The sequence below is a fragment of the Scaptodrosophila lebanonensis genome, unplaced genomic scaffold (assembly GCF_003285725.1).
Source record: "Scaptodrosophila lebanonensis strain 11010-0011.00,11010-0021.00 unplaced genomic scaffold, SlebRS2 tig00000224-arrow-arrow-pilon, whole genome shotgun sequence".
Classification (NCBI taxonomy): domain Eukaryota; kingdom Metazoa; phylum Arthropoda; class Insecta; order Diptera; family Drosophilidae; genus Scaptodrosophila; species Scaptodrosophila lebanonensis.
In genome coordinates this window covers 399,660-417,173 of record NW_022060621.1, presented here as the reverse complement: position 1 = coordinate 417,173, position 17,514 = coordinate 399,660, and the positions used below count along the sequence as shown (strand labels likewise).

At 37.4% G+C, this 17,514-nt stretch overlaps 2 protein-coding genes across 2 annotated transcripts; one reads left to right on the top strand and one right to left on the bottom strand.

Moving 5' to 3' along the window:
- The first annotated feature begins 548 nt into the window (after positions 1–548).
- On the top strand, positions 549–14,866 carry LOC115630024 (charged multivesicular body protein 7). Its single transcript, XM_030526660.1, has 5 exons — positions 549–659; positions 13,173–13,755; positions 13,817–14,033; positions 14,095–14,304; positions 14,361–14,866. Exons 2-5 carry the CDS (start codon positions 13,303–13,305, stop codon positions 14,801–14,803), a joined length of 1,323 nt encoding a protein of 440 aa, XP_030382520.1. The 5' UTR covers positions 549–659; positions 13,173–13,302; the 3' UTR covers positions 14,804–14,866.
- On the bottom strand, positions 4,683–15,703 carry LOC115630022 (D-2-hydroxyglutarate dehydrogenase, mitochondrial). Its single transcript, XM_030526659.1, has 5 exons — positions 15,597–15,703; positions 10,637–10,806; positions 6,314–6,455; positions 5,559–6,252; positions 4,683–5,494 (listed from the first exon to the last, which is right to left on the bottom strand). Exons 2-5 carry the CDS (start codon positions 10,751–10,753, stop codon positions 4,921–4,923), a joined length of 1,527 nt encoding a protein of 508 aa, XP_030382519.1. The 5' UTR covers positions 10,754–10,806; positions 15,597–15,703; the 3' UTR covers positions 4,683–4,920.
- Between the last annotated feature and the right edge of the window lie 1,811 nt (positions 15,704–17,514).

The window sequence follows — 17,514 nt, the reverse complement described above, 5'->3', positions numbered from 1 at the left end:
AGTTCCTTCTTATAGCCTGGGACCAAAAGGTAAAAGGCTATACTAGTTTGAATTTGATCTCTACTGAAATTTTTTCATTACAAATATTTTATGTTCCTTATTATTTTTGTAATTTAATCAAATAATTAATTTGTTAAACTTTTGCCTTCATTTATATACATATATACATTTGTTTTTACTATAAACACCTAACATTTGTTGCTAAAACAACATATTTATTAAAAATATCTTTTATTTCATCATTTAAAAAAATTTAGCTGTTGAATATCGATATTTATATATTCATGCGAAATCGCCGATATTTGACATTTTCGATATGATATTTTGTCCGATATAAATATCGGCATTTTCTTGTCGATATTCATCCCTAGTTCAGATGTACATATTTTGGTAGGTATTGGAATATGCAAACAAAAAATACAGAATTAAGCAGGGTGTTATTTTGGAATTAAAAAGACAATCATAAACATTTATTTTTTTAACGTATGTGTGCTTAAGCTGACTTTAAAATATATTAGAAATACCGATACCATTCCGTTATCGCCAAGGTGGCATCTCTAGGTGTCATAAGTATTTAATAAGTAAACAAAGAAAATGAGGTAACCACGACGCATCAGAGGTGACCATCAATGACTATAAATATTCAATTTATGCAACGGGTAAGTGTTATCATTCGAAGATTCTTACATGCAATGAATAAAATAACTTAGGTTATAATAACAAATACAACTATTTAGATAAATGCTTGCATCCATACTCAATAGGTCAGATATACATACATATGTATATGAATACAAATGTATGTACATACATACATACATATGTGCATTTATCATAAACGCTTTTTAAGTTAAGTATCCATTGCTCTGTTCTGTTCGTTTTGACCTACCAGTTTATGTATTAATGCAAGACCACCTACAGGGCAGCGAAATTAAACGCGAGTTAACGCAGATGTATGGCCGTCGGAAAAAGTTTATGGGGGCTCTCAGAATCCTTTCCTCGATTTTAGATGGGACTATCCGTAGGACATCGGTGGATTAAGAAGAGGATTTGCACTGTTTTACTGTACATAAGCCTTTAATACAAATCCACTGTAAAATTAAACTTGTGTTTGTTTCGAACTGAAAACATACATATGTATGTACATAGATTGGCTCTTTTATTGAATACGCTAAAATGTTGGTTTAGCAACATCTTACCCTCTAGAGTCTACACCAGCGTTCGGCACGAGATTTTAAATCGGGAGCTGTACAACAAAAGCTACCGCTAAGATTCTGAGCAAATTCTACTGAAAATCGACGAACGACACTCTGTATAGTTTGTTTTTGCATCAGTCTGCTTGTGCGACTCGCTGGCGACAACTGCATATATTCTGTTTTTGTAATTCACTCGCGATTGGTCATTTGCTTGTGCATCTGGATAGCGCCACTTACCAAAACATAACGGAAAGAGGCCTGTGGGCCCAAAGAGCAACTACGTGCCCACCGCTGCTCCAGACCTGCTTAGCTAGTGCAACTATGTAAGTGTCAAGAAAGTGGTCAGGAACTTCAAGTGCTGCGCAGTGCCATATTATCAATATTACAATGTACTGGTGCATTGTGGGCAGAGAAACATGGGACTTATGTACGTTTGTATGAAAAATCTACAGTTTTCATCTGATTACCTTTAAACTTAGTTTGTATACTCTCAGAACAATTCCAAGAAAAACTGTATACTTGGTTGATATTATTTTGGGGCCTAAAATATGGGAGTTTTCCTGTAAAAAAAATGTTGGGGCACAAAAGCAAACCGCGTCAACAGCCCACAGCCCACACGGTAAAAGCTAGGATGCTAGGATTTGGGCTCAAGTATCCTATCATGGTGTAGATGAGCACTAAGAAGGGGATTTTGGAAAATTCGAGCTCCAAAGGGGGGAAAAGTAGCTCCAAAGTTTGTTTGAAAAATCCGCATTTTTCAACCGATCGACTTAAAATTTAGTTTCTAAAATCAATTAAAGAATACAAACAAAACTGCATATTCGGTTTTTTAAATTTTTTGTTGGAGCTTGAATTATTGGGGTTTTCTTGGGGCACCAAGGGAATCCGCGTCAACAGCCCACAGCCCAAACGGTAAGAGCTAGAAAGCTGAAATTTGGGCTCAAGTATCCTATCATGGTGTAGATGAGCACTAAGAAGGGATTTTGGAAAATTCAAACTCCAAAGGGGGGAAAAGTAGCTCCAAAGTTTGTTTGAAAAATCCGCATTTTTCAACCGATCGACTTAAAACTTAGTTTCTAAAATCAATTAAAGAATACAAACAAAACTGCATACTCGGATTTTCGAAATTTGTGTTGGAGCTTGAATTATTGGGGTTTTAATATTTATTCACTATTTCAAATGAAAAGTTTGTGTTTTAAATTTAGTCCGATCGATTTAAAATTTGGACAATGTAATCTACGTAACTAAATCTACAACTTTGCATTCAAGGATTTTCAAAATATGCATTTTACAAAAGCAGGGAGAACAAACAATACAAAATATCAAACAGTTGGGGACAACTAAGTAGCAACACACACACACATATATGCAAACAGCTGTTCGTGTAGTTGCGTGCAAACGATTGAAATAGCCAAATCAAAATGTGAGACACTAATGTGTGAATGTCCATAGATACATATGTGCACATCTATGTACATATGTATCTACATATGTATGTATGTATGTAATGCTTGGAATTTCGAAACCAAATTTGGTAGTTACATCCAGTTAGTGATTATGTGTCCGTATGCGTTTCATAATGATAGCTCAATGTTGAAGGAAGTTATAGCCATAAATATAGTCTCTGCCGAAGCTCTGCTCGCAGCTGTTGTTGTTGTGGCTTCTTGGGTTCAACTTTGTGCTGCATACATACATATGGACAAGTACACAAACACGCATAGACACTACAAGTATTCTGATGTAAATGTGTGCTGTTGAAATTATACACAAACACTTATGTATATATGCATGTGTTGAATATTTTATATTTAATTAAATTAATTAACAATTTTTAAATACATTTTTTTTGGTGGTACAGGGTATTTAAGAGTTGAGCCCCCTCGACTTTAGCATTCCTTTTTTGTTAAATATTGTTTGGGAGTTGGCACAGTGTATTTCACTGTTAGGCTTGCTCGAAAGAAAAGCTGTAAATACTTGGAAAATTGTCGTATAAAGATTGGAAATGTCACCAGCAGAATCCGCTTTTCGGTTATTTCAAAACACGGAAAGTGGTAAGGAGTGTGTTTTGTGCTTAGAGTTAACGAAATCATAAAAACGACGGGGATCATAACGAAAGTTTAGTCGGAAACGATTTAGATAGTCTTTATAGCGTTCAGTGTTTACTAAATTGGTTTGGACCTAGCGACAGAGTAACGAGAAAAAAACTACATTTGATCCAGATTTTTTAAATTTTTTCAGGTTCATTTCATTTTTTAGGTTTGCGCGAGCTGAAAAATGTAACAGACAGAAGGAGACGTTGTAGACTCCACAAAGTATATATATTCTTGATCAGCAGACGAGTCGATCTAGCCATGCCTGTCTGCGTATGAACACCTGGATCTCAGAGATTATAAGAGACACTAAATTTTGCACTAAGATCCCTTACGTGTGTACGCTGTGCAAGTTTGTTTTATTATTATTTCTCCACTTGCTTGGCTTAGTTAAGTACCGCGTAAACCATAGGGGACCACGGGAAGGGATACAAGACAGCCATGGAACACAAACATCAAAAGTTCCGTACAATGTTCGGTATAATCCCTATTGTGGCATCGTCCAAATTTATGCATAAATTCAAGACTGACATCATATAATTCATTAAAGGATAATCGCATTTACGGAAATTGCGTTTCCCCTGTTAAAATAATGGAAGGTCTTAATATAACACGTGTTGAGCTCGAACAGAATTTGCAGTGTCGGGTGGTAGGGATCTTCGGGAGTACATAGAAAGAGGGTTGATAGTTGATACATTGTATCTTGGGCTATCATCCACAAATTTGAGACCAAACATTTTAGCACGGTAGTACTTGAAACACTTAATGTAAATGTACATATGGCTGCAACTTCCTGTTAAATCGGCCTATCATGATGAAACTTGGCATATGGGCACATAAACTGGATAGATTTTTCAAATTTCAATGAAAAATTGCAATAAATACGTGAGTAATAGAAAAGCCGTGATTTCGGTGGAGAGGGGGAGTGAGAGAAATTCCAAAATATAAATTTTCTGTGTATATCATCGTTCCCAAGCAGTGCCTGCAGCTGTTGTTCTTTATGCTTTATACAGCCACACGGTACATACATAGACACAAACAAACACACATAGACACGCATAATTATTCTACTAATCCATATGTACATATTTTGTTCTCGCCATGCATAAAGTTTCTTTTCGTACATAATATTTGTTGAATTGAAGGAACAATAACCTGTTTTACCATAGCTTTAATTGCACTGCTATCCTACTCACAAACAACAGAAAACGTTGGTTAGGGATACGGCATTGTGGCTATTTCGTTATTTACTTGCTAACGGCTGTTTGTGCGATTGGCATGCCAAACCCAAAGAGCCCCACTCCTCCCTTTTCATTCAAAAATGCACCCATTTGTAATTGCTTTTAACAATATCAAAGAAACGATTTGTTCCATGTATTAAAAACAGAAAATGATGTACGTACATTCTGTCTGGCTCATACACAAGCATGAAAGTTACTTTATTTAATATCTCTTGCTTTTTAAACAACGGTTTTGACTGAATTGATTTTTGGCCTTTTACGTTTATGCCATAATTATCTATAGAATAAAAAAAAATCAACTAAGTTGGTTGAAAATTTTGGGCAGCAGATGGATACAGACGCTTTTTTCATTTTGTTTTTGATATAAAGATATATAGAACTATACTTAGTCACTTAGTTAAGCATCTTGTAGGGGTTTAAGATTCCATTAGGATCAAACATATTCTTCATATCACGCATCCAGCTTATGGCCACTGCATTTTTTGAGTACTTTAAATAGTCCTTCTTAAGAAAACCGATGCCATGCTCCGCACTGATGCTGCCTTTTAGCTTTGCTGTATATTCGTATACAAAGGGCTCGACACACTTGTAGATTTTGTCGTTAAACTTCTCACACGAAATATTTAAATGCAAATTGGAATCGCCCAAATGTCCATAACCGCACACAACAGTTGCCAGGGGGCCGCAGCGCTCGCGCATTACGTTGACGATGTTATAAAAGTCACGTAGCGGAAGCGAGATATCATACTTGAAGCAGAAGCTTTTCTCTATCAAGCCTAAAGGCACCATCTCTCTTATTTTCCATAGTTCCTGCACCTTACCCGGCTCTGCAGTAATGGTCCCATCTTGTATTTCTCCTTTACTCATGCCCTCTTGAATAAATTCGTTCATCTTTTCCTCATCGTGCATGCTGTTGCTGCCTAAGGTCTCAATAAGCATATAAAACGGGTAGCCTGAGATGGGGGAGCTATATGTTGGGGAATCACATAGAATTATTCTCCTACATTGAAATATCGTAAATATTTGATTACTTGAGAAACTTGAACTGGTCCAGAGCCGTGTTTAGAGCCCGTTCATCAATCAGCTCGCAAGAGCTAAGAATCTCCCCGAGATTTCGCTTGGCACTAACGAACGTTTTTAGCACGTCTTCAAAAGAGTTCAGTCCCAAAAAAGCTACATTGACAGCTTTGGAGGTATGTGGACAGAGCATTGCCAGCTTCGTTACAACGCCCAACGTGCCTTCTGATCCAATAAACAAATGCTTCATATGGTAACCGGTGTTATCCTTCTTAAAATCAGACATGAGGTCCAACACTTGCCCGTTGGCCAAAACTGCTTCTACGCCTAGCACCGAGCCGTGCAAGTTACCGTAGCGCACAACACGCACTCCACCAGCGTTGGTGGAAACATTGCCACCAATGTGACAGCTCGCCTTGGCGCCCAGATCTATTGGAACTGTGAGTCCTACTTCACGGGCCCGCTGATCAAAGTTCTCTAGTATACACCCCGCCTCCACCACGGCAATGCCAGTCACTTCATCCACTGAGATCACCTTGTTAAGGCGCTGCATCGAAAGTACGATCTCATCACAAATAGGCACCGACCCACCCACGAGACCAGTATTGCCTCCTTGCGGGCAGACTGCCAGCTTGCGTTCATTGCAGTGTCGTAAAATCGCAGAAACTTCAGCAGTACTACCGGGTTTCAGCACTAGCTTGCTGTTTCCTGAAATTTATACAATGATTGGATTATGCAGACTGAAACCCATGCTTAACTGATGACTCACCATATATGCGCTTTAGAAAACAGGTGTTGTAGCCTTCTAAGTCATCGGTAAGAACCTGGCTCTTTCCCAGAAGTTGTTCGAAATAAGCCACATCTTTTTCATTTAGTGTAGAATAATTGCCCCTCTGTACATTGTCTGTTATCTGTAAAGGAACGGGATATTTATTGTTGAGCTTTTCGCTTTACATTTATATTTACGATGTACTTTACTGCCCTATACTAAGTTGTGAAATTAACCTAATGAAAGATATAACATTTTATCAAGAATATACCATTTGCAAGAAAACAACAATTAAATGTTGAAAACGTACAACGCAAATGCTTGAGAAGCGCATCTGATCTCTGTACCATTAGGATGTCACGTAAGTGTGTATTTGATATTTCGGGTCTTTTTATATACAATTACAGCTTTCGCTATCTTCTAATTCACAGCCTGTAGGCCAAACACCTGGGTCCCTGTGACGCCACCAGTCGCCCTGGTCTCCCTCTTTTTTTTTTTATAAGATTATTAGCAACTCTTGTACAAGAGTATATTAGGTTTGCGGGAGGTGAAAAATGTAACAGGCAGACGGAGGCGTGGCAGACCCCACAATATATATATATATTCTTGATCAGCAGATAAGTCGATTTAGCCATGTCTGCCTGTGCGTATGAACACCTCAGAGACTATAAGAGCTAGAGACACAAAATTGTAGATTTTCGCCCCTATTCTGATTTTCCGTTCGTATAATCACCTGTATCTCGGAGGTTATAAGACCTAGGATAACAAAATTTTAATCCAAGATGCACTATGTGAATACGCGGCAAATGTTTTTTTTTTGGAATTTCCCTCCATTCCCCCCTCTGCATTGCAATTACTGATTTTCCATAACTCCCGTACGCTCCGTGTACCAAGCTTTATCAAGATAGGCCGATTTAAAAGGAAATTATAACCATAAATGTATTCTTTGCCCAAGCGCTGCCCCGCTGTGTTTGTTGCTGCTTTGCACAAGCACACGCGACATACACAGGCACAAACACGCTTAATTATTCTACACATATATACATACAGAGTATTTCAAAGTCGTATGCGTAGAATATCTATTTGATTTCTCTAGCTCTTTTATAATCTTCGAAATCTAAGTGCTAATAGAAAAACAAGAGAGAACGCTACAGTCGAGCAAGCCCGACAGTGTAATACCCTGTACACAGGTAAACTTCCGTCACTGAGTTATATGCGCCCAAAGCAGCAGCAAAAAGAGGAAGAAGAAGAGCGAACTTGTTGCTGCAGTTTGGGGGGTTTGCACTGGCGAGAATTTGTTTCGCTAATAACTTTTCTTAGAATCGACAGAATTGAAAAAACAGCAGTAGATATTTATTTATAAATTATTTGTGCAAAGTTTGGTTTAGGTAGCATTTGAAATGTGGACGCTATTGACGAAATTCTGTAGCGGGGGAAGGGGGGGAAAATTCCAAAAAATAAAATAAACTCGTCCTTACTCAGACCTAGGAGAATCTGGATGCCAACTTTGGTTATTCCAGCTTTTATAGTTTCTGGGATTCTTGCGTTCATCCAGACAGACGGACAGACGGACGGACATGTCTAGATCGATTTCTCTCGTCATGCTGATCAAGAATATATATACTTTATGGGGTCGGAGATGCTTCCTTCTGTATGTTACATACTTTGCACAAACCTAATATACCCTTTTTACCCTTCGGGTACAGGGTATAACAAGAAAGGAATGCTAAAGTGGAGCAGGCTCAACTCCTAAATACCCTGTGGTACAGGGTACAAAAAAAAGTATTTAAAAATTGTAATTAATTAATTAAATTAAATATAAAATATTCCATACATACATTTACATCAGAATCGTGTCTATGCGTGTTTGTGTACTTGTATATACATATGTATGTGTGCATTACATAATTATGTCAAAGCAGCAACAAATACAGCTGCGGACACAGCTTGGGCCTGGTTATATGGCTATAACTTTCTTTCTAATCAACCTATCATAATGAACATTTGTATACAGATATATAATCACTGACTGGATGTTTCAGTTAAAAATTCCAAGAATTACGGGAGTTATAGAAGAAAAAAAAAAGAAGAGAGAACGCTACAGTTAAGCAAGCCCGACAGTAAAATATCCTGTACTCTCCACAAAAAGGGAAAATTACAAAACAATTAAATTAAATTAGAAGATATGTGTATGTTCAGTTTTAACAGCATACATTTACATCACGTGCCTATGCGTGTTTATATGCGTGTATATATGCAGCACAAAGTTGAACCAAAGCAGCAACAACAACAACAGCTGCGGGCAGCGTTGCCCGTTGTATTATGATAAAACTTGGCACACGGACACATTAGTACTAACTGGATGTACCTACCAAAATTTATTTCAAAATTCCAAGAATTACGGAATTTATAAAAACAAGAGAGAACGCTACAGTCGAGCAAGCCCGACAGTGTTATACCCTGTACCCAGGTAAACTTCCGTCACTGAGTTATATGCGCCCTAGCAGCAGCAAAAAGAGGAAGAAGAAGAGCGAACTTGTTGCAGCAGTTTGGGGGGTTGCACTGGAGAGAATTTGTTTTGCTAATAACTTTTCTTAGAATTGACCGATCTGAATAAAATTTTGAAGAACAGTAGACAATTATATATAAATTATGTGTGCAAAGTTTGGTTTAGGTAGCATTTAAAACGCTATTGACGAAATTCGGTAGCGGGGTAAGGGAGAGAAAATTCGAAAAAATAAAATAAACTCGTCCTTTCTCGGACCTAGGACAATCTGGATGCCAACTTTGGTTATTCTAGCTTTTATAGTTTCTGAGATCCTTGCGTTCATCCAGACGGACGGACAGACGGACGGACGGACGAACATGTCTAGATCGATTTCTCTCGTCACGCTGATTCAGAATATATATACTTTATGGGGTCGGAGATGCTTCCTTCTGCATGTTACATACTTTGCACAAACATAATATACCCTTTTTACCCTACGGGTACAGGGTATAAAAAGCACGAATTGCGGGGGAATGGAGGGGGTGTATCAGAATAAAAAAAAATAAACTTTACCTGCCTTATGGGCTTATGGGTAAGGGTATATTAGTTTTGTGCGAGTGTACATGGCACACACAGAAGGAGGCGTGGCAGACCCCACAAAGTATATATATTCTTGAACAGGACGATATAGCCATGTCCGTCTCTCCGTCTGTATGAACGCAAGGATCTCAAAAGTATAAGAACTAGAATAACCAAACTTGGTATCCAGATTCTCCTGAGCCGGAGAAAGGACGAGTTTGTTATAGCCTGTACCCAAAGGGTGAAAGGCTATACTAGTTTTGTGCGCATGTATGTAACACACAGAAGGAGGCGTGGCAGACCCCACAAAGTATATATATTCTTGATCAGCGTGACAAGACGAGTCGATCTAGCCCTGTCTGTCCGTCCCTATGAACACCTGGATCTCAGAGACTATAAGAGCTAGAGACACCAAATTTTGCACAAAGATGCCTTATGTATGTACGCTATACGAGTTTCTTTTATGTTTCTGATTTTCCCCTTCACTTCCCCCTATGGGGATTTTCCCGTTTTTCCATTCGTATAATCGCCTATATCTCGGAGACTATAGTCCCAGATGCCTTATGTAAATACGCAGAAAATGTATATTTTGGAGTTTCCCTCCCTCCCCCCTCGCCACCGCAAATCGCGATTTTCTCTAACTCCCGTAATTCTTGGAATTTCGAACTAAAATTTTGTAAATGTTATAGCCATAAATATATTTGCTGCTGCAGCGCTGCTCAAGCACTGCCCGCGGCTGTTGTTGGTGTTGCTGTTTGGTTGACTGCTAACATGTTTACTCAGACACGAATATACGAGCATATACATACATACACTCAGACGCAATTGCTTTGTATATGTGCAATTATACACCCTTTACGTGAGTTTGAATACCAAAAGAGGTAAAATCGAACAATTTTTTTTTTTTTTATTTTTCTAATTTTTTTATTTTCTATAATTATTGTAAACATATGTACAGAGTATTTCAAAGTCGGGACACCCGACTTTAGCTTTTTTACTTGTTTTTAATGTTTTCAGTGTCTGCTTTGGCAACCACCGTTTTTATTTTATTCACGACTTATTGCCCACCATGACTGCACCATTTTCTTTGTGCTGCAACATTACAGTATAGGGCGCTGGGCTTGGCTTTGGATTTTGCTTCACTATTCAGTTTGATTCGCTTCGGGTCGCTTATATTCACATAAGCCCCGCCCATCTCAAACCTGCTCATACCCGTGCGCTCCTCATGCAAACTTAACTCACCACGATTTCCTTACCTGTGTTAACTGTGGCTTCGACGCCACACTCCTTACCAACGTACGCAATGTATGCACGGGTTTCAGCTTCAGGGTAGTCGCGTGACGACGCAAATGCAAAAGTGGTTGAAAATTCATAACGCACAATGGTTGTTTATCGGTTTTGTAGTATACCTAAAATTTTTTATAGACTGAAAGCAAAAGAGGTGAGATCTGTGTTAGTATAACAGTTGATTTTCGCTAACAAATTCGACCCACTCGGCGACACACAAGATGCGCCAAGCTTGTTTAATTAATACATAGTTATTTGGAACCTTTTTGAAAGAGGAATGGCGTCAAATATATATATTATTATTAACTTTCGTTTCACTCACTAAATAAGACTTAACTCCGCAAAATGTGATGTTTGATAAATGTAAATTTCTATTTGGGCCAAGTGGCCATCTCTATTGTGCGGTTGTTTTGGATGCTATGTGTTAATGTTAGTGTTTTAACTATAGGTTTATTAATTTGCTAATTAATTAATATTTTCATAGGATATACAAAATATTTTTGATGATGATTATTTGTGTGTGGGTAAATGCCTTTGTCAGTGTTTTTAATCAAATCTCCAGGCAAAACATACGACATTTGAAACCCAAAGAAATTTCTGTGGCACCGAGAATTGGTTGTGAGCCGAAATTTGCGAGGAAGAGATTTCTGTGACACCCCTGTATATATGTGATTTAATAGGTTTTTGAGCTAAGGAACCAATCACATATTATGCTCTGTACATGAAATTGCGCGAGCTGAAAAATGTAACAGGCAGAAGGAGGCGTGGCAGACCCCACAAAGTATATATACAAGTATTCTTGATCAACATGACAAGGCAAGTCGATTTAGCCCTGTCTGTCTGTCCGCCTGTCCGTCCGTCCGCAGAACACCTGAATCTCTGAGAATACAGAAGCTAGAGACACCAAATTATGCACGAAGATGCCTTATACACTGCGCGTCATCAGGTTAGAACACATACATCAGCCAAATATAATTGCTTCTGATTTTGTTGTTGTTAACTTTAACTTTAAGCAACTTTTTATAGCCTGTACCCAAAGGGTGAACGGCTATACTAGTTTTGTGCGAATGTATGTAACATACAAAAGGAGGCGTGGCAGACCCCACAAAGTATATATATTCTTGATCAGGACGATATAGCCATGTCCGTCTGTATGAACGCAAGGATCTCAGCAAGTACAAGAACAAGAATAACCAAACTTAGTATCCAGATTCTCCTAAGACCGAGAAAGGACGAGTTTGTTCATTTTTCCCGATTAACCCCCCCACTCCCCACCTATTCTCGATTTCCTATAACTCCCGTAATTCTTGGAATTTTGAGCTAAAATTTGGCTAACACAGTTAGTGATTATATATCTGTATACCGTATATTCATTATGATAGGTTGATCAGAAGGAAAGTTATAGCCATATAACCAGGCCCAATGCATACATACATACATACATACATACATACATACATACACCAACACGCATAGACACGATTCTGATGTAAATGTATGTATGCATGTATGGAATATTTTATATTTAATTTAGTTAATTAATTAAATTAATTTAATTTAGTTAATTAATTAAATTTAGTTAATTAATATATAATTTATTTGTATAATTCAGTTAATTAATTTAATTAAATTAAATTAATTAAATTAATAGATTAAATAAATTAATTTAATTTCATTTTTTATGGGGTGGTACAGGGTATTTAAGAGTCGAGCCTGCTCGACTTAAGCATTCCTCTCTTGTTTTTATTTTATTTAGTTACAAATTAAGTGGTTTATAATCGCTACAATTTTTAGAATTTTATTTACACATTTTTCATCATATTTACATACTTACATCTTGGACTGAAATTTGGTGCTCCTAGGTCTCATACTCTCCGAGATATAGGTGATTAAATAAACGGCGTTTCCGAAAATCAAAAAAATAAAACAAACTCGTATAGCGTACACACATAAGGTATCTTTGTACGAAATTTTGTGTTTCTAACTCTTTTAGTCTCTGAGATCTAGGAGATCATATGGACGGACAGACATAGATCGGTCAAACCTAGAAGGTTTATGCAACCCTATTGGTAATGCTGGCAACAAAATGGGAAATAATAGTATCGTAGAAAAAGACACAATTTCAATATCAACCGATTTATACAGAAATGACATCAGTTTATAAAATTAATGGGCTTAGCATTATTGAACTGCTTGTGCAAAAACATCGGCATGGTTTATAACGCTATGAAAGAAAACATTAAGGTTCATTAACAGAAAGCGAAAGTTCTATAGGGGATGATAAGATTCTTCTTTGAATAGTTAATGGGTGAAGATCTAGAGATCACTACATCAAACACGAAGTCAAGCAATCTAATGAAGTGGTTAATTATTGAATTGATTTGAGCCAGCAAAAAGTTTGAATAGACAACCTACATGGTGCTAAATCGACCAATGAATATTTGTCAAATTTAAATCGCTAACGACAGCTAACGTTCCAACCTTTATTGAATTTATTTCTTTCAGACCAAACTCAGGATAACTACAATATATTGGGACCTTGCGAACGAAACCATTACCAATCAAAAATATATGTGATATGATTCAAACGTGATACAGTGAAAAATTTATATAAATTTCTTAAAAATTTATTGAAATGGATATAAAGGCCAACATAGATTTGAGTGGATTTGAGTATCCAGACTGTTGGAAAAATAAAGTTAAAATGCAGGGACTATTTTCCACATTTCGGCCACGCAATCTAAATGCTGAAGCCGAGAATGAGTACGTGTCTAAGATGACGTTCTGGAAAAATCTAATTGGGCGATACTGCGAGTTTACAGGAAAAGCTATATTCACACAGCAAGAACTGCAAATTCAGTTTATGCGCGGAGATCAGTTGCCTGCATGTTTGGGCACAGTAATAACCGATATGCTGCAGCAGAAAGAAATCCGCGCACGCAGCGAGTATGAGTACGATCCGCAGAATACCTGGAGAGGCTGGGCCATCAATAAATTTGTGAAGCGACCTCTACTGTGGGGCTGGAGTAAGATTAAGCAAAGTAATATCGTTGAAGATCTGGAATGGGTGTATTTGGATGTATTAGGTGTAAGTTACCTTTGAGCATATTTGACATTATACATACAAAAATATGCAATATCTTCCGCAGAGCCAATGTAATAAGCTTGAAACTCACATATTAGAAAAGAATTGTGGTAAAATATTGAATTTTGAAGCACTTCAAAATCTCTGTAGCTGTTGCCTACTTAATATACACACAGAATCCCTTGTACTGTGCCTACTGACGCTGCAAGCCCGCAAAAAAGTGGGCTTACATTACAAATGTGAAAATCCGACGCGATCAATTCATCTTATTAAAATACCAGGTAAGTATTTAGTATTAATAACCGATATTACATAACTGTCTAACTTAAAACATCATCGCAGCCACAGTCAATGCGGGTATCAGTTTTAGCGAGGAAGATCTTGGCGTCCACAGGCTACAGATGACCCAATCAAGTCTGTTAAAAGAGCTGGAAAAACTCGAAGAGGATATAAGAGTAAATGATCAAAAAGTGCAACTTTATGTTAAAGAGAAGAAAAGGCAAATGGCTAAAACATATTTGCGCAAAAGACATTTGATGGAGAAAAATCACGGTGGGTCGCTCTGATTATACTATTTTATATTTAATATGTAATTTTTGTAATTACAGAGCGACGTAGCATTGCCTTGCACAATATTGAGGAATTGCTATCCAGCGTGGACGAAGCTCGTAATAACGGTGTTGTTCTGGATGCTTACAAAATCGGAGCAAAAGCTTTGCAAAAAGCCCTCACAGAATCGGGCTTGAAGTATGACCACGTCGATGAGGTTCTCGCTGATGTGCGTGATACTATGGAGCAACACAAAGAGGTACAACACACCATATCAAATGGTGTTTCAGATGTAGCTCTAGTCGAAGACGATGATCTCGACCGTGAGTTACGCGAACTTTTAGGCGAAACGACTCAAATTGATTTCCCATCACACACTCCAACTAACGAGAAGCCAGGGATTACAGATTCGCAACTGATTGAAATGCTAAATGGGTTAGACGTAGAAGAAGGTAATTTGTCCGACTTGATTGTCGGTAAGCAGAGTTTACCAAGCATTTAAGAGACTATTAAATGTTTTTAAATATTTGTTTTTGAATAAAAAAAGTGCATTTGCATTTAATAATAAAACTACTACTTACTGCAGCTCTGTCGGCAGCGCTGCCCGCAGCTGTTGTTGTTGTTGCTGCTTTGGTTCAACTTTGTGTTGCATACATACACGCATAGGTACGTGATGTAAATGTATGCTGTTAAAACTGAACATAAACATGTATTCTAATCGCCTATATCTCAGAAACTATGAGATCTAGGGACACCAAATTCTAGTCTGGAAGAGAAATATCATATATGTATGTAGTAAATAAACGTATAATTGTAAGCACAAATGCTGAGCCCAGCCAAGACGGGCAAGACTTGGTAGTCTAATATATTCTTGGACCTTTCACGTATAGTCGGACATGGCTATATCGCCTTGTCATACTGACCAAGAATATTTATACCTTGTGGGTTACATCCACTCCCACTCAACTAATATAGCCTTTTACCCTTTGGTTACGGGACATAAAAATATACACTTAGTAATATAGCATTAAAACTATTTAAGGATACCTGAATATTTATTGTACCAACTGTACATGCGTCATATGTATGGTAGTTCAGTATGTCATGTTAAGATAAGCGGCGTTTGCCCTCGGTCAACAGGTTGCATAATTACGCGATTTGTTGAAAGCAGATTGTAAACGTACACACACACACTTAAACACACGCACTTAAATCTACCTTAACATAAATATGCATGCAGACACAAACATATATGAAAAGAGTATGTTATATCTCTATTAAACATCCATACATACCAAGATACGTCGGGTAATAGAGAAAATAAATACAGACACGCGTCCACCGAGTGAGCAACAAGAGTATCAGCAAAGCACTCGAATGGAATATAACAGAAAGCTCTGTAAACTTTCATATACTTAATCAAATGAGCTGTGTAGCTTGATGGATAAACATATTTACATATTATTTTTACTCACACTTTTAATCTATGTTATTTTTTCACTTATTTTAGAACTATTAAAAAACAATTGTTATTTTGTTATTTATTCCTTGGTGGCTGTTAAAACAATATCAAACTGCGCAACAGCTTGATTTTATCTGCTCTGAGTGTAGGGCCTAGCAATATTTAAGGCGGAAGCCGCGAGAACTTGCAAGCACAAATGTTAATAGAGTGCAAAAGCTTTAAACGTCGACATGGGAACCATTGTTAAGCTTTTTATAAGCACATACCACAAAAGCAAGAATGCTCTACATTGAAATGCTATGCACAAACATGGCTGGAATAGGAAAGTATAACTTTTAGAATTATACAAATTATTTTCGCTTGTTTCGAATTTAAATACCCTTATCTACAAATAAATATTTAATTTTGTATATTCTTAATAAATAATTAAACAAATTTAAACAATAGAGAACGCTACAGTCGTGCAAGCCCATAGCAGAAGCAAAAAGAGGAAGAAGAAGAACGAACTTGTTGCTGCAGTTTGGGGGGTTGTACTGGAGAGAATTTGTTTCGATAATAACTTTTCTTATAATTGACCGAATTGGATAAAACTTTAAACAACAGTAGATAATTATGTGTGCAAAGTTTGGTTTAGGTAGCATTTGAAATGTGGACGCTATTGTCAAAATTCTGTAGCGGGGGAAAATACAAAAAAATAAAATAAACTCCTTTTCTAGGAGAATCTGGATACCAACTTTGGTTGTTCCAGCTTTTATAGTTTCTGAGATCCTTGCGTTCATCCAGACGGACGGACATACTGATTCAGAATATAGACTATACTTTATGGGGTCGGAGATACTTCCTTCTGCATGTTACATACTTTGCAAAAGCAGGGTATAAAAACAATGAACAGCACACCATCAAATGTAAATGATTATTAGTACCAAAATCATGAAATTTGTTAAATTAAGAGAATGTAATAACCCAAGTATCCTTTCATAGTGTAGGCTGGCGATAAGAAGGGATTTTGGAAAATTCGAGCTCCAAAGGGGGGAAATCGAGCTCTATAGTTTGTATGAAAAATCTACCGCGTCAGGAAGCTGAAATTTGGACTCAAGTATCCTATCATAATGTAGGTGTGAACTAAGAAGGGATTTAGGAAAATTCGAGCTCCAAAAGGGGGAAAACGAGCTCCAAATTTTGTTTGAAAAATCTTCAGTTTTTCACCAATCAACTTTAAATTTGATTTTTATAATCTATTAAAGAATACAAGCAAAACTGCATACTGGGATTTTAGAAATTTGTGGTGGACCTTGAATTATTGGGGCTTTAATATTTATTCACCTTTTTAAATGAAAAGTTTGTGTTATAAATTTTTTCCGATCGATTTCAAATTTGGGGACTGTAATCTACGTAGCTAAATCTACAACTTTGGATTTTTAAGGATTTTCAAAATATGCATTTTACAAATGCAGGTAGAACAAACAATACAAAATATCAAACAGTTGGGGACAACTAAGTATACACACACACACACACAAGCGCTCTAACTTCCACGCTGAAGCTGGGGCCAAACCATCGAGGAACTTGGTGCAGGCCACGTACCCACGCGAGGCCCCTACAGATGCCGGCGCATCTTTGGAACAAAGTGGCAGGTGGCCAGTTCCAGGCGCCGGCAAGACAAAGCCCAAGCCCTGCCAAGACGCACTCGTCCGGAGGCGATAATAATAAAGCAACAGGAAAATCTTTCATACAGCGAAATTCTGCGAATG

What these genes read in the sequence shown, in the direction of transcription:
- LOC115630024 (XM_030526660.1), top strand. Translation starts at nt 13,303, where the DNA reads ATGGATATAAAGGCCAACATAGATTTGAGTGGATTTGAGTATCCAGAC. An exon ending in TCATCTTATTAAAATACCAG is followed by an intron (nt 14,034 to 14,094) that starts GTAAGTATTTAG and finishes ACATCATCGCAG; the next exon opens with CCACAGTCAATGCGGGTATC. An exon ending in TTTGATGGAGAAAAATCACG is followed by an intron (nt 14,305 to 14,360) that starts GTGGGTCGCTCT and finishes TTGTAATTACAG; the next exon opens with AGCGACGTAGCATTGCCTTG.
- LOC115630022 (XM_030526659.1), bottom strand. Translation starts at nt 10,753, where the DNA reads ATGAATTTTCAACCACTTTTGCATTTGCGTCGTCACGCGACTACCCTG. An exon ending in TTTTCTAAAGCGCATATATG is followed by an intron (nt 6,253 to 6,313) that starts GTGAGTCATCAG and finishes TATAAATTTCAG; the next exon opens with GAAACAGCAAGCTAGTGCTG. An exon ending in GACCAGTTCAAGTTTCTCAA is followed by an intron (nt 5,495 to 5,558) that starts GTAATCAAATAT and finishes CCCAACATATAG; the next exon opens with CTCCCCCATCTCAGGCTACC.